At 40.3% G+C, this 17,957-nt stretch overlaps 1 protein-coding gene across 1 annotated transcript; it reads right to left on the reverse strand.

Annotated features, from left to right (window-relative positions):
* Positions 1 to 2,853, reverse strand: LOC114480489 (doublesex- and mab-3-related transcription factor A1-like). The gene is made up of 2 exons (XM_028474672.1): positions 2,358 to 2,853; positions 1 to 776 (listed from the first exon to the last, which is right to left on the reverse strand). Exons 1-2 carry the CDS (start codon positions 2,821 to 2,823, stop codon positions 22 to 24), a joined length of 1,221 nt encoding a protein of 406 aa, XP_028330473.1. The 5' UTR covers positions 2,824 to 2,853; the 3' UTR covers positions 1 to 21.
* Positions 2,854 to 17,957: the final 15,104 nt, after the last annotated feature.

The following is a 17,957-nucleotide window of genomic DNA, read 5'->3' on the forward strand; positions in this document are numbered from 1 at the left end:
GTCAACAATGTGAGCATTGGTTCATTTGTCCTCATTGATCCGTGCGTACAGAGACGTGCTGCTCAGATACTCTTTGCTCTGGAAGTAACTGAAGTCTCCGATCATCCCTGGAAAGGAGTCGAACGGTGGACGTAGTGGGAACACTGGCATGAGTCCAGATGTCATATATGGAGACATAAAGCCCGCCATGCCATTGTTAGCAGAAGAATGGGGCGTGAGTCGTAAGGGGCTAAGGAAGCGAGGGCCGAGCCCGTACAGGCCGTCGGTCCCGGGCCCCTGGGGGATGTAGAGCGGGGAAAAGGCCGACTTGCTCCCAAAGGCCCCTGGCAGCACCACAGGAGGCCTGATCACACCGGGAGGGTCCGGCATAGACGCTCTGTCGGGGTCGGATTTCTTCTCTTTGGAGCTCAGAACCAGCTCGATGGACTTTACGATGTCCCCCCTACATGTTCTCACCATGGACTCCAGGGTGTCCCGCTTCTGATGGGGGAAGATCTGGGCCATTATTTCAGTGGGGTCTCGGTCCAGGCTGGGGAAGTCCTTCAGTTTCTCCGACTCGCTGCCAGACTCTGGATCAGAGGAGGAGACAGATCCCCTAGGGCTCTCAGAGCATTGCTGTGGCCCCGGGGATGGACTGTCGCTGTCCCCGGTGCTGGTGGTGTCCTTTGGACTGGACTCTTTGGAGTCTCTTGGAGATGGAAGCCGTGTTGGATGGGGCGCAAACAAAGGTCGGCCTATGAATCCGTTGTAAAAGGTGTATTTGTTTAACTTTTCACCTGAAAAAAAGAGACAAACTGATCAATGAAACAGACTTTAGGCCAAACACAGGCAACAGGCGGCCTCGATTTATGCAGCCCCCAAAGTAAATGCACAAAAGGACAAAAATACACAAAACAAAAGCAATAATACATTAAAGAAAAAAAATACAAAGCATTACAACATTGCAGGAAAATACAGTAAAAGACAAGAAAAACAGAAAATACTACAAAAACACACAAAACTACGACAAAAATGAACAAAATGACAACATTAATACACAACATGATGCCAAATAACAGGAAACAACAGCAAAATTACCCAAGAATCTGGTGAAATTTTGAGGAAAATGAATTGAGCGTTCCATCAACAATTTGAGATAATAAAAAAAAAAAAAAAAGATTGCCGTCGTGATATAAAAACTGGAAAACTGAGCTCTGCAAATATTGTGGATTGAAACTGAATTTTTGTATTTGGAGAAACTGAATTAGTTGGCAATTTACAAAATGTTTCATGTTTTTCTTTTCATAATTTTTACTCTCTCGATGCTGGCCCAATTTTGGAGCGATCTCCGTTTATTATTTTTTTCTTTCCTCTCACTCACACAGAGAACAAAACTTTAGCAGAAATAGGAGCACATTGGTTGAAAAAAATAAAATGTCAATGTTACACATATTAAATTTATATAAAAAAAAATAACAACTTTGTGTCATTCAATTATATAAACTAACAGTGTAAATGTCCATTTTACACACAGAAAATAATTAGTTATAAGGCCCATAAAATAAAATAGTAATGGTTGAAAAACATTTGGGAGAAAAGGATGAATGACATTACTTATTTTATATTCTATACACACAATGAGGACTGGGTCATTTTGTAATTTTTTTTCTTATTTTGTGGTTGTTTTGTGTACTGTTCGTCCATTTTGTGAGTTGTTGTTGCACTGTGTAACTGTTGTCATTTTGTGTTTTTGGAGAAAAAAAAATTGTGTATGTTTGAGGTCGTTTTGAACTCCTCTGACGAAGACTGGCAGTTGACAGCATGTCAAGAAATTTAAAAAAAATGAATAAATCCTGAAAAAACTTGTCTCAATAAACAAAACCTCAACACAACGATTTGTAAATATGTATGTATGTGAAGTAATTTTTGTGTATGTTGGAGGTCGTTTTGTTTGATTTGGCAAATTTCTCCGTCATTTTTTGACTAATTTTGTGGTTGTTTTATGTATTTGTCTTTCATTTTGTGTGTTTTTCCTGATATAATGTGTCAACGTGTTGTCATTTAGTGTTTTTTCAGAAAAGTTTGTGTATATTTGCTCATATTTTGTCTCGTTTTGCGTGTTTTTGTGGATTTGTGTTCACTTGGGGACCGGGCCACACTAAATTAGAGCGAGGTCCGCATGTGGTCCCCGGGCCACCAGTTGCCTATGTCTAATATATATAATCTAAATAAATTTTCTTAATGCTATAGCCTGTATTCGGGCCACTGTACTGTCTGCAAATACATATTCACTACTACTGACATTATCAAAACTACATTATTAATGTGAATAGTATTAAGTTGATTAGAAACTGCTTCTTTTCCACAGTCCTACTCACCCTCACAGCGGTTTGCAGCTCCAAAAACGTCCAACCGGTTTGCCGATGGGATGTTGTCGGTAGCGCCCAGCGGGGACCCTTGAGGGCCCCCCGCCTCCGCTTGGATCCCGGGCCCGGTGTAAAGCAGCCGGAGCTCCCGTGCCTCGCTCTCCTCTTGTGCCTGCTGCCTCCTCAGCGCAACCTGCGCGGCCATCACGCGCTGCCTTTCCGCGATCAGCGTGCACTTTGCGCACACGCAGTCTCTCCAGCGGCAGAAGCGCTTGTGGCCCTTGAGCGCAGAGACCACGCCGTGGTTCCTGCATCTCGCGCACTTCGGGGTCCGGGGGTACCCTCTTTCCAGAGTGGGGTTGCAAGCCCGGAGGAAGAGAGACGGAGGAGGGCGCAGGAGGGAAGTGGGCATCTGCAAACTACCAATGGAAGTGGACGTGGGGCCACTCATGCCAAGGGGTCTGATCCGGCTCTCCATCACAGCTGCACAATGGATAGTGGACTTGCTTTAGTGTCCATGCACTGTGCAGGAACCCGGGCCCTGCGCGCCTTAAGAGCCTCATCACAGGTGACTTGACATGAAACCCAACACCCTCGTCACACCCCTTTCCGCTCAAACCTTTTAATACCCTCATCTTCTTTATTTGCTTCCTGGATGCGTTGTGTCCCATAATCTGATGCACATATACTATGGGGCGACGATTGTAAAGTTGCGTATGCCAAAATAAACATCTACTTTTCGCAACATTTGGCAACAAAAAACGTATGTGATTTTCATTTATTTTTTTACTTTACTTTTAACCAGATTCACAGCAATATTGGTGAAATTTCTCGTAAAAACATGTCATTGTTGAATCTAAATCTAAATGTTAAATCTAAATGTTAAATCTTAATAATGCCTTGGATTTTATATAGCGCTTTATCATAGACACTCAAAGCGCTTTACAGAATTAAGGCATTATTCTTTTATTCCACACTTAGTGGTGGTAAGCTACTATTGTAGCCACAGCTGCCCTGGGGCAGACTGACAGAAGCGAGGCTGCCATAGTGCGCCATCGGCCCCTCTGACCACCACCAACACTAACTCACACACTACATTCATACTAGGTAATGTGGGTGAAGTGTCTTACCCTAGGACACAATGACGGATACCACTGTGGCTCCTGGAATTCTCAGTGGTCTCCCATCCAACTACTAATCAGGCCCAGAGCTGCATAGTTTCCGAGATCTAACGAGATCGGGCAATGACAGGCAAATCTAAATGTTAAATGTAAATCTTAAATGTAAAACCTAAATGTTAAATCTAAATATTAAATGATAAATATAAATGTTAATGGCAATCTTACATGTTAAATGCAAAATATAGATGGTAAATGTTAATAAGCTAATTCACCAGAAGACCCGCGAACCTTTAACATTTAGCTTTAACATTAACGTTATATTTTTAAGAGAAAAGTAAATATAACAAATTTCACAAATAGTGCTGTAAATCTGGGAAAAAATTATCATGTTTTTTTAAAACGTGGTTTGTTGCTAAATGTTGCAAAAAGTTGCTCTTTATTTTAGCATGCTCAACTTTTCAATCGGCGCCCCCTCAACAAACTGCAGTTTTAAATAAGACGCACCCCTCCCTTCCCTTATCCCTTCTCCTTTGAGTTGCCCCATTGAGCAACACATCTCCACAATTAAGACTGTTGTAAGCCCAACAATGGCCACAAAAGTATCAGGCAATTATCTACCTGGTTATTCTGTTTGAACAAATTACCTTGACAAAAGACCCATCTGTCAACAAATAAGTAATCACCCCTTGTCACATGTTTCATTCACTTCTCTCCATTTAAGCAGGATCCAGTTACACACTCCAGATTGACTTACCGTTACAGGAAAACCAAGAGTGATGTCACCAAGGGTTACATTATGGCTCAAACACGTTTGCCCTTGCATAATGTGTTGTACCAACCAGAAAACTTGTTATAGGCTACTTGTGAAATCTTGTATTCACTTAAAGATGACAATCGGAATGATAAGGAAAGTAAATTCACCACTGTTTTATCTGTTCATCATTTGTTATAGGTGTAAGACTGGCATAAGTGAATGGTGACCCGGGCCGGGGGCCACATGCGGTCCTCGGTCGAATTTCTTATGGCCCCAAAAACACACAAAATGAACAAAAAAAAACTGCAAAAATACACAAAATTATTCATAATACACAAAACTACAAATAAATACAGAATGTACAAAACAACAACCAAGATGAACAAAACCACAATGAAAAAACAAATATACACTAAACAACAACAACAAAAATGATAGAAAAATACACAAAACGACATCAGAAAACGCAAACATAAGTCTCGTCTATTCTTCTGAAAAGAGTGCCCACCAGCCGATATGTTGTAAAATTTAAGCCTTGGATTGTTGGTACTCCTATTTGTGCAATTAACAATGCAACACGATGGTACTATGGCAATAAAATTTGCCCTGACAATGGCATGTTGTGTTGTTTTTATACGAAAACAAAAGTGTTTCAATCACGTGCCGATGCTAGTACAACGCAGTTCTGCGGTTGTTTTGCACCGAGCCTGTGCGCGCATGCACCTAATTTAGTATGCACACTAAGCATGTGAATCTCCATCACTGACGAATTGATACACATCTCGATACACTACCAACGATACGATACATTAGGGATACATTGAAACCCCTAGCGATAAGATGTAATATGATTCACCCCTTTTCCTGATTCGATATGATGGCTACACAGTGCGATACAATGTGATTTTGTGAGATACGATGCAATTCAACATGATGCAAAGACATTATACCAAAAATGTAAATAGAAAATAAGAAGCTGCAATTCAGTACTATCAAATTTAACAAACAAAAAAAAGGGGTAGCAGCGGCATTGCATCGATACGAGTGAGCGCCCCTCAGTTTGTGTAAGGTTTAGCAGCACTGCATTCTTTACAAACCACCTGCATCTGGTCAAGTTTACCATCTTTCTACACCTGATTTAAAGTTTTTGGTGCATTATAGTTTACCCAATACATTACAGCATCCTTGGCCCTATCCCCAGTGTCTTTCATTAATTTGCACATTGCGTATGGCAATTCCAGCACGGGTACAATCGCAATACATGACAACGGACTGAAAAGCCAGTGTCACGTTCTGAGACTGAGTTTATCACCGTACAGAGATTGTTCGTACAATCTCAGTACGGTGTAGCGGACTGAGTTTACATCCGTGATTGTCATAATCAGATTGCTAATTTATATGAATACAACAGCTTATTATTGTAAAGATACATTTGGTTAAATGTTATTTATTGCAAAGTATATTATAATAATTTATTTTAGGAAAATAAATTATTCCTTTTAGTATTGAGTTTTATTCTAATAATGTTTTTTTGGAGAATAAACTATTCCTATTCTTATTGAGATTGCTGCATGAGACACTATTACTAAACTCAAGAATTGATTATTTTAAAGTGAGAGATGTGAAGTTGTATTAGAACACATTGTGCTTATTATGTTGTGTATTCAAGCCAGTATGGTGACAAGTGTGAAGCTTAGATATAATGGTGGTGGCTGTGGACAGAGGGAAGGAGTGAGTGGTAGTACCTAAAGCAGGTAATTGGGATCAAGGTGTCTAAGGTTAAGCCCAGTACGAGTTTTATCCCACATCCCAAGGCATGCCAGTGCATCGTAGACCAGTGTTTGTGTAAAAACCGCTCCTGCAAACCCAGGAACCGCCCCAGGCCTGCAGATGCAGCCAGGCCAGCAGAAAGAATGGGGCCAAGGAGCCCCAGGCCACCTCCCCACGACCGAGCAGCCCCCCAGATGCCCCCGAGATCCCAGGCGGAGAGGCAGCCACCACCCCCCACATACACATCCAAGAATGCCCCAAGGAGTCGAGCTCCCAGCGCATCCCGTCACCGACTCCTACCCCCAACCCCAAGGCTCTCCGCCAGCATCCGCCACCCACCCACCCAGACCCCCGCACCCAACCCCCCAAGGGGAGGGCCCAGAGAGCCCCCCGCCCGAGACCCCAGCAGAGGAGCCAAGGCCCACGCCAAGCAGACGGCCAGAGCCGCGCCAAACGGGCAGCTGGCTGACCCCAGGCCAGAAGGACCCAGAACAGAAGCAGCTCCGGGAGCAACCCCCTCCAGGGACAACGACCACGCCCATAGCTGCCTAGGGCACCAAGGGGATGCTGCAAGTCGCCCCGCCGGCCCCCAGGTGCACCGACCAAGCCCCCCAGGGCGCGCTAGATTGCCTCGATGCCACCCACATGATGAGCCATAGTCAGACCCCCCCCACAAAGGGCCCAGCCAGACCGCCACACCGCAGAGCCCGGCCTGGCAGGGCGCCGCCCAAGCAGGGGCCACTCAGCGCCGCACCCGCAGGCATGCTAGAGCGGTGCTCCCCATCCAACCTACGTGTATATATGTGTATGTGGTGCAATAGCTCCGGAATGTGGAAATGGTGGTCCCACCCTCCGGGGGTGGTGTGTTGAGGTGTAATTAAAATTGGAGGGAATAGAAGGGCAACCAGAGGTGGGAGTGCCGCCCCCACGCCACTACTTAGTAGCACAGGTGAGCTATAAAATCCTTTTTTCCACACTGCTGGAAGTTTTGGTGACAGAAGATATAAGTTAGCAAAACACTAATTTAAAAAATGACGCCTTAGTTCTTAACAGATTTAATCCATTTTCATCATGTTAAAACCGTAAACAAAGGCAAAGTAATTAGTTCATTTCAATTTTATATAGCCTGTACACAGACAGTGGCATGGCCAGAGGGTTGCCAGGGATGGCCAAAGCCCTTCCAAAGACTATCTCTAGCCGTCCATGGCGGGCACCCAGAGCTAAGACCAAGCCCCTATTTATAATTAGTGAGGCCATCCACCTGGTGGCCATTTAAAAGAACCTCCCCAGAAAATGCACAACACAGTCCCCGATGACCACAGAACAATCATTAACTTGCAGTGGGATAGTCTGTCCATTTTAAAAGGACAAATATTGTGGTAAATCAGTAGTCCGTGGTCATGTTCACATGGATGATCCAGTGTCATTTAGAATTTTTCATCTGGAGCAAAGAGATCAGTATGGATAAGAGAAGGCAACGTAGATATGGCTAGACAGTGTCTTAATTGTGTTCTTAACAGATCCACTCTTGTCAGATATGGTGTTTCATCACAGCCATGTACCTCTGAGGACAAGCTTTATCTGTGCAGCTTCCTTATCTGAGCCAAGGTGTCTGTTAATCTACTCCTGAATCTCACAAAACCTGATTATGTCTCCGACTGTCAGGCAGATGGAGGGGAGGAGAGCTAAGACGGAGCGGCAGTGAAAAGAAAAAAAATTGTTGTCAAAGAACATTGTTTTCTGATGTGTTGCCATAGAATTTCATGCAATTCTATCACATTTGAGCCAGTATAGCAGTATATTCAGCCTTAAAGATGTCAATAAATGCTCGTAGGACCAAAATTGTATTCTTTGCCTGCTCTGAACCACACAAGTTAACAAAATGGTCACATGAAAGCATTTCAGCTTCTTTAGTTTCAAGACTTCCCCATTGTTTCTGAAAGTACGCCACTCACGTTACAACACATTCTCCTTTCTCTCAGCTGTCCAAAGGTCGTGACCTTTGGGTGTTTGTTTTCTCATCTGTCACTTCACACAGTGGCCTCCCATTCACTGCTGATGGATGAAAACCACCATAGGAGACTTTGTGGCCTATTTGATATCAATGTTATTTTATTTTAAAAGCACCATATTAAGTCTACATTACATTATTTTACATATATGCTATACAACTGCAAGCACATGGTCAGTTTTATAAGGTTTTAACTGCAGTATTATTTAAATCTGTTTAAGGAAAAAAAAAAAAAAAAATAAATAAATAAATAAATCTGTTTAAGGACTTTTACAGGTTTTTAAAATAAAACTAACTATAAACATGACACAGTTTTATATTCATTTACCAATGAACTAGGTAGTTGGTTCTCTTTTAAAAATAAAAACAACAAATGTTAAAATTGACGTTTTTACCACTTTCTCTTCAGGCTAGCCCAGCCGTTGCTAGCACTTGCTAGCCCCTTAAAACAAGGACAAATCTGTTCTTCAAAAGTGCTATGATGTGCCTGAAAAATAGCTTTATGGCAAACTCTAGCAAATAGAGAATAGGTTATGGTTTTGTTTGTTTGAAAAGACAATGTGTACGGTTAGGATTCAATCCTGATTGATGTTTAAAATGCTAATACCCGGCAATCAAACTTATGCGCTTGGGGTCACCAATTATCCTTTAAGATATAGAATTAGCCAATGTTTGGCTCTAAAAGTATTCGTCCTGTAATGAATCAATATAGGACACACTTTGTCCAATATTTGTAATAGATGCCAGGTCTGAGTCACAGTTTTATTTTACATTTGCTCCTTCTCTGAGAAAAAAATAAAAAGGAGGTGTGCACTTTAAATGACCATATCTCAATCTATATTTGTCCAATTAGAGTTTACAAAAGGGTAAGATGTTGTAATTTACAGTGAATATGATGTCATTACAGTAATATTTTTGAAGCAGAGGAAAACGTAGCCGAGTGAAGAAAAGAGCGAATAACAGTGGCTTTGGATTGTAAAATGTCAACAAAATTAACGAGAGATTTTCAATCTTACAAAAGATGGCTGCTTACCTTATCTACTATAGTGTATACTTCTATTATAGCAGAGGTTTTCAACGTCTGGGTCGGGATCAAAAATTGGGTCGCGGACTCATTTTCAGTGGGTCACAGACAAAAAGTAACAAAAACCTACTGAAAACCTTTTGCTCTTATTTTGACTTTTCTCTTCCCACCTCTGAAAACAGAAGTTCAGTTTTTAAAGCTAATAATAAAAGTTAGATTTCATGATCATATATCATTTAGACATCCTTATTTATAGTATTTTTTGTCATAACTTCAGTAAAATTAGCATTGACTGTTATAATAGAGGGATTATTCCTTATTTTCTACCACCCTGCTGAAATATTCTGTATTATCTCAGTTATAAACTTAAACATATTTTTATTCATTGTTTTTTTTTTTTTTTTAACTCAGTTTGGCTAGTGTGTGTATAGTTTGCTATTTGAAGATAACGTTATTTAAAAATCTCTTAATTAAGTAAATGTTGAGTTGTTTGGCATATCACAGTTGTTAACTAAATGTGTACAAATACATTACTACCACCTGTATAACCTTTTTAAATTTCTAAATGTTGACTGTAACTGCTAATGTGCTGACGTTAAATGCGATTGCAAGTTTTGGCAACCTTCCCATCATTAACAAAAAAAAAAAAATGTTTCCTCTTCAAATTTCTCTCTTATCTTTTAATATGATCATTCAAATGCCACCTTCACCTCCTCCAGTGAAAATACCTCCACATTTTTAGCATCTTCTCACACCTTTACTGGTGGTCCGACCCAGGTAGGTATCCATCAGGGCCCCTCACTTAGCCTGGCAATGCCTCAGTACCACTGAACAATGGACTCCAGAAGAGTGTGTGTGTGTGTGTGTGTGCGTGTGTGTGCGTGTGTGTGTGTGTGTGTGTGTGTGTTGGTGGGTGGGTTGTGTGTGCAGGACCCACGTCTGCATTTTTAATCATGCACGATACATCTGCGTCAACATCAACATCTATCAGGAAATGCAGGTTTAGTTTTATATACAGTCACCGTGACCGCGATCTGTGTGTGTGCATGTGTGTGTGTGTGTGTGTGTGCTTCAGGAACATTAGTACTTTGAAAGGTTCCGGTCAAGTGCCATTGAATGCAACCTTCACTGTCTGAACAGGTTGGGATGAACCCTGAGAGTTCCTTGTTTTGTGCTTACGCTGTTTGTTTCCCTGTCCACTGATACACTTACAAAGAGAGATTTGCAGCTCAACATTGCATTCCTCACTGGCAGATGATGAGGACAACTGAGTGAGGGATTTAATGAATCAGATTTCCAATTGTGTTGGTGGCATTAATATGGGAAGTAAAAAAAAAAAAAAGGCATTCATCTGGAAAGACATTTCTTTAATAATGTCTTGCTAAGATGTAGTAAATGTTTTATCTCAAGTGATTGATGGATTAGAGCAGAAGATTCCAACTTGTGGGTCAGGACCCAAAAGTAATTTTGGATCAGTGTTTTTCAACCGTGAGGTCGTGACCCCATGTGGGGTTACCTGGAAATCTAATGGCGTCGCCTAAAATGTCTAGTAAATTAAAAAATGTTTAAATTATTACTCTTTTTCAAATTAAAAACCACACATTATCTTATATAATTGTATTCTAAACTTCCACTTTCTCAAATCAATACATAAATATTTTTTTATTTAAAAATTCTGCATAAGAATATTTTAGATGGTGCATCTCGTTGCTTTGTGCACAAATGTAGCTGCTCGTGACCCAATATAACAAACATGATCAAAAACTAATTCTAGAAAGAATTCCCCAGAAACTTGTGAAATCAAAATGGGAAAATGGGGTCACGTCCCAAAAAAGGTTGGGAACCACTGTTTTAGATGATCAGATGTCTAATTTAAAAAAAATGCATATAAACAAAATCTTTATCAAATTATATTAATATTTTTGTTAACAATTAAAAACAAAACTAAAATGTTCATATGAGACGAAATCAATCAGAACTTATTCTTTTTAAGGTATACAAAAAACTACTGGTACTTTTGTTGCGTGGAAGGTGGGACAACCCAGTAAGGGATCCAATAGGAAGTAAGTCGGCTCATGCGGTCTTAAAGCTGCAGTATGTAAAATCGTAACAATTGTATGGAATCAACCACGCTCCCTCTCCCCTCCCTGTTTTAAATTCACCAGCATCCTCGTGAACATGCACAACTGTGGAGCTCTTAGCAACTTTTTTCTCAATAGCCACTAGTGACAAAGGTACTTCACCTTGTGTTATTAGAGAGTTTTCTGATGTTTTAGAGACATGAATGCACGTATCATTATGTTATCACTCCCTCTCTGAAACAACTGTGTGGGGCGGACTGTGCGCGGTCACGGACATCCATTTTGAGTCCACGTGGACGTTTGTGGAGTCCGTTTCTCCCAAATATGATTAGGCCTTTAGGCTGTTGCTTGACCATGTTGGTCTTCAATTTTATGGCTTGTGTTTCCGTGTAACCGTTGTGCCTAAACGCCATGATGGGGACTTTTCCTGCATGCCTAAACATCTGCCATTGCACTTTTAATACAGATAGGACGTGAACGTGCATTGACTTCAGTCAAACAGCCAATAGTAACGCCCAAAATGGCCCATGGAGCACTCTATTTGTAGAAAGATCTCTGATTGGCTAAAAAGGATGCTGACGCTCCACATTTACTAAAGCTTAAAGAAAGAAGCAGAGGTCCAGTGTCCTCTCAGAACTCTTTGGTTTACAATATGCACAAAGGTTATTATGGATTTTTGACCAAATGAAGTAAAAAAAAAAAAAAGTAAAACATAAAATTCTTCAAAAACGACCAATATGCTGGTGCAACTTCAAGTCCAGAACATACGGTAGTTACTTATGAAACAAGTGCCGTCTTCCCTTGTTTTTCTTTAAATAAGGACCCATAGTTTCATCCACACTAAGTGGTATAAACAGGCCCAAAAAGACCCAAAAAGTTTTATACAAAAGAAATGATGCATTCTCGTAAAAATGACAGACCAAAAGATACTGTATAAACTTTACATCTTCATTGCCATTCCTTTCCCCAAACTGTAACTGTGTCAAAGTTGCAATACCTACTGCAAGTAAAAACAATCTTTGACATTCCCACATTGCACTAACCATGCTAATGGTGCAGGAGACAAAATGACAAGGACGAACGCAGGTGAAGCATGAAGGAGAAGGTAGTGCTATCAGATGAACGAAGAGCTCAGGAAGAGACATCAGTGCTACACATCTCACACACGGTGTTATGGGAAAATATTCCAGTCTTCTAGTAACAGCTTTGAAATTGTTAAACATTGTCTCAGATAAGAACTAGAATCAACAAACGTATCTACATGTGAGTCTTGGATTGGATTAAAGGTAACATGACACCAACAGGAAGTAGTTCAAAGTAGCGATTCAAACACATCTAATATGAATATAACACTGGTAATATTATTCTTTAACGACCAATAAACCCATGCCAGGTGAGCTCACAGGTCACGTGATGTACGGATCTCCACCATGATGGAAGAACGAGCCAACGCAGGAAACGTTTTGAAACCATAGACTCAGTAGTCCCTCGCTATAACGCGGTTCACCTTTCGGCGCATCGTTGTTACAGCGTATGAACGCACATTGTGTTCTGCGTCCTGATTGGCTAATGCTGCGTTCACCCACCAGCGACACATCCAACTGGGTGAGTTTCACAGCCTGCTGAAGTGAGGAGCTGCACTCATTTTTCTCCTCTAATAAACATAAACCACCAGTGAAAAAAAGCCGGTGTGATTAGCGGCTAATGCTAACCTAGCTCAGTGCTACAGAGAGAACTTTTACCTGCTACTACCACCTCCTCCCTCCTCGTCCAGTCCTGGTTATAAAGGCCGTGTCATACAGCTCCAGGTGGTCACACACAGCTTCTACTCCATGATTGAATGGGTGAACAGACCAGTGTCCGTGTTGACGTGACGACTCTGAATGTGTTCGGCATCAATGTCTGATCACTAGCAGTGTGACTCTGAAGTGCTGTATGATTGAAAACAGGTTTATGTTTTAAAATCTACAAAGGTTTGAACGTTGAGAGTGTTTAAACAGGAGAGAAATGTTCATTGTTGTCTGAGAAAAGTGTATAAAGTGTGTGGTGAGGGGTTTTACAGCCTTAAAACATGTATAATAATTGTAAAAAAATAAAGCTGACTACTGACTACTAGGCGGGTTACGCCTAATGTGGGTTATTTTTAGAACGTAACCCCCACGATAAACGAGGGACTACTGTATAGCGAAGCAGAGAGCCCACAGCGATGGTCAACTTTTGCGCTGTGTTTGGGTGTTCTGACACAGCTGGATTATATAAGCCTGTTCATTGTAGCCATGTTGTTTGTTACCCTGATGAAGGTCCTTTGACCGAAAGCTTGGGAAATTAAATGGTTTCACTTGCATTGATCCAAGTGTGCAGATCTATTTTTCACACAAATTTAGATCATCAATTTAATAGCTCAGATTCTGAAAAACCAGCATTGCACACTCATATTGCAGACGAGAAAAATTTGCCTACTTATCCTGGATTTAACCACATGGAGTCCATTATGAATAAAAGGATAAGTCACTCCCGGGTAATAAGAGACATCTTCATTCCATTTGTCAACAGGAACGTTGTAGGGGTCATTCCCGCCGATCAGACCCAGTTTCTCCGTGCACCGACTTCTCTCAGCTTCTGGTAGCGTGTCAACATAATCCGTGGCCTCCGACATATTGAGGTCAAACGGAGACAACCTTCGACAATCGTTTAGCACATGGGCTGCTTTCAATAAGTCAAAAAATAACACTATTATTCAAGTAAACACACCCACGCAGGTGCATCCGTATAGGGTCGTCATCTTCCAAGACGGCGCTGGGTCAATGTGCCGTAACGTCAGTCACAAGGGTCTATTGCTTGATAATTCTGTGTATTAATTCTAATAGATAGTTCATTTTGATTAACCCTGACTTGAATGACTCACAGCATTTGAACACATCGCATTTAAGGAAACTGGAACTTTTACAGATAAGCTCTGAGATCTTTTAATAGCAAATAAGACAAAACAGTCAAAGGTAAAAAAAAAATAAATAAAAAATTCTTACATTGCTTTTTTTCTTCAACTATTTTGACTACTAGAGGCCACTTTGACATGATAATGAGCAGTTATTGTCTTTCTTTACTGGACTGCTGAATAACAAAAGCCTTTTTTTGAGTGTGGAAATAATCCCCTTGTTTATAATGAGGCCAAAACACTGTGAACTCCTACTGAATTAGACAAAAGCTACAATTGTTGAAAGTTCCCTAATCACATCCAGTAAAGGATGATAATGGAATGTGTGTTAATTAAAAGAATATGACCCATTGTTCTTTGGATTAAACAATTAAAACAAATGTGTTTATTTTTGGTTTATGTTACACCAGAGGTATTTATTACAGTGGGGGCCACAAAGATGGACATAATATGTTATTTTTGTTGTTATTATGTTTGTTTTTGGTGTCATTCTTTACAACTCTGTTGTTGTTTTGTGTATGATGAGTATTTTTGTGTTTGTTTTGTACATTTTACTATAAGTTTTGTGCATTTTTGTTGTTCTTTTGTGTATTTTTCTGTCATTTCATAAGTTTTTGGGGGTTGCACATAATTAGCCCAAGGACCCACGTGTCACATGTCTGATTTACAGTGTCCAAAAAGTAATGGATTTACTTTATATTTTAAAAAAAGATACAAATTACAGGTGTCCCGATATTGATATTGGATATTGGTCCGATATCAGCCAGAAAACTAATATCGGATTTTATCGGACTGCATCTAAAATCTCCGATATAAGCGCTTTGATAAGTTTTTGTTGTTTTTGTCCCCGCTTTCAGTTGTTCCCACCATATACTGACAGTAAAAAATAACTGAAGTGAACTTGAATTATTGACTATTGTTCTCTGTTTGAGTAACATCAGTTGATCAAGCCTTTTCTAACATTCCACACTACAAAATAAGTAATAACAGTATGTATGATTCGTACTGATATCGTATCGATATCGACCAACACCCAAAGTTGCATTATCGGTATTGTACCAAATCGATAGCTGTATCAGCCAATACCCAAGGCTACAATATCGGTTTTGTATTGGAAGTGAAAAACATCCCTAATACAAATCAAATAAAAAGTTTGTGACATCAATGCAATGGTAACTGACTTTCCGGGTTAAGGTGTAACTAGCATCCACTGGCACTGGCAGCTGTTTATGGTTCAAAGACCGAAGCCGAGACGAAGGAACAGATAACAAGACACGCTGCAGTCTATTCAAAACTGTAGAGTGAGAAATGCTGGCTGCATGCAGATTAAACACTTGATAAGACATAGAAAAATACAAAATACAGTGATGACCACAGGAGTGAACAAAGCTCCATTTTCAAAAACAATTTCGAAATGGGGGACTCCATGGATCTATGGGGTACTTTTTGAAGCCTGTAGTCCTTCTACTTCTGAAAACTACAGATAAACGGGATCTTTTATCAGTGTTCATGTTTAATTGTACCACTGGTGTCCCAGCACCAATGTGGGCTTTACAGTAGAAGTGCAAGCCCAGGCTCACAGCTTTAAGGGAATTTATCTGATTTGCAAACAAAGCTTATCATTGTCATCCACGTTTTGCTTAAGATCTTCCTCAGTGCAAAGCTTTAGGAGGTGTGAGAAAGTACACAATCCCATTTGAAGTTAAGAAAGTGCTCACTAACAAAGAACGTCTTTGATAGGACCTTTTTAAGTCCATGTTAGCGTCACCTGTTGCTTTGTTCAAACCAGGCCAAGCCTCTTCATTTGTAAAATAATACTTCAATAATTCGTTTGGATGAAAAACTTCTCTGTTCAACGAAAAGAGTTAAAACATCTTGTCTTTATCACTTTTTTTAGTTTAACATCAAGTAGCACGAGAAAAATCTGTTATTTGTGAAGAAAACTCGTTTTTTGCTGGTGGCTCAGTCTATGTAGGACATGTTCATCAGCGTTTCTAATTTCTGTTTCATCTTGGAATGAGTGGACAAGAAAACAACCACTATGTGGGATTGAAAGGTGACATTAGCTGCTGTTTCCATTACCGTTGGAAATGCGCAAAATCTAAATAGCGTAATAAAGACTGCTAATGGAAACACCTGAGTTTCGAAAAAAGACTCAAATGTCGCAAAAAAGTTTTTACGCTTTCATGAGGAGGTTTTTCAGATGTTTCGGTGTTGAAATGTATCGCAAAAGCGCTATGGAAACACTTTTTCCGCAATTACACATCGCAGGGCGTGACATACATGATCACATGACCACTTCTCTCCGAGAAAACATGGTGCAGTACGTGTGGACAGAAGAGGAGACCGAGACAATTCTTAGAATTATACTTAAAAATTCTTCCTGCCACATTAGACGTGAAACAACAAAGGAATGTGGAGTGTTTGAGCGTCCATCTTCCTGGAGCAAAGTCTCGCGGAATGAGATTTCACGGTAGTTACGAGGCTCCTCCCCAAAACAACCTTCAATGGAAACACATTTAACGGGCAAATAAACTTTGTCATAACTTTAGAAATATCGCTTTTATTTTGCGAAAAACTGCAATGGAAACTCAGCTATCCTTTGATCAATGTTTGTCTGGGTTTCTATATTCTGTTTCATCTTTGAATGAGTATCAACCACGATGAGGGATTGAAAGGTGACATTAGCTATGTTTCCATTACTCTTAGAAATGGGCAAAATCTAAATAGAGCAATAAAAACTGGTAACGGAAAAACCTAAATTTAAAGAAAAATACTCTTATCACAAAAAAGTTGTTAGCCAAGTTGCTAGCCACCTGGTATATAAACTGCACCATGTGTGTCGTTTGTTAGGTCAGTTAGGAGAAGTTAAGTTCCTGTGTTTTTTGTGTTTACCTCGGTTCATCAGTTTGTTTGGATTTACTTTACTGGTGTGTTTTGTAAATAGATTCAATCCTGTTTTTGAATTCTACACTTGTGTTCATGCCTTTGCTGTTTGGTCCCTGACACTGCCACATTAGACGGCAAACAACAAAGGTTAGCGAAACGTAATAAGGCGTTTTGAACGTCCATCTTTGTGCAGGAATGTCTCGCGGGATGAGATTTCATGGAAGTTACAAGGCTCCTGCCCTTCAATGCAGAAACACTTTCAAAGCGCAATTATGCTTCATCCAAACTTTCAAAATATCGCTTTTGTTTTACAAAAAACTGTAATGGAAACACAGCTATGGTTTCTTTATCAGTGACACATTTTGTTAGAAAATCTACCAAATGAGGTCTTCATAAATTAAAACACCAAGGCAATGAGTGAGCCATGAATGGTCACATTTTTTAATATCTTAAACTTGTGCTTCTCATTTAAAAGATCAAGTCCTCGACAATTATTGCCTTTGATAGCATAAAGCAGATATGTCTCTTGAATTTTACCTTAAAAGTTAGTTATTGTGATTAGCCTTTAGCCTGTTAAGCCAATCAGTTAATCAGTTAACACTTTATCTTTTTCCCTTCTTCTCAAAAGAAGGATTTCCTTCCAGAATCAAACAAATTGGTCTCCATTTTCTTGAAGACGACCCTTTGATCCATTCAGGTAGGCAGGGGTTACACCCCTGAACAGCACCCCGATGGGAGAATTGTGCTACCCCTACCGCGAATTGCTTGTTCTGCAACATCTATTTCCAAATGCTATTTTGACATATCAATGCTCTAGCTTTGCCCCATTAAGGCTGGCCCAGTTTCCTGCAGCATGCAGGGTCCTTAAACGCCCCCCGGCTTTACAACAAATAGACACCCCACTCCACAACAGCAGGACACTTCCTCCTCAATCAGCAAATGAGATCAAAGCTTAGTTCGAACCTTTAAAATAGTGTCTGCAAAGGCTTCCGAGGCGCTGAATGATGGCATCAACAAAAGCCAAACT

Source organism: Gouania willdenowi, chromosome 18, assembly GCF_900634775.1.
Source record: "Gouania willdenowi chromosome 18, fGouWil2.1, whole genome shotgun sequence".
NCBI classification, from domain to species: Eukaryota; Metazoa; Chordata; class Actinopteri; order Blenniiformes; family Gobiesocidae; genus Gouania; species Gouania willdenowi.

Bases quoted from the DNA above. Each gene is read 5' to 3' on its own strand.
- LOC114480489 (XM_028474672.1), bottom strand. From the start codon at position 2,823: ATGGAGAGCCGGATCAGACCCCTTGGCATGAGTGGCCCCACGTCCACT. The intron at 777-2,357 runs GTGAGTAGGACT...TCTTTTTTTCAG, and splicing joins AGCTGCAAACCGCTGTGAGG to GTGAAAAGTTAAACAAATAC.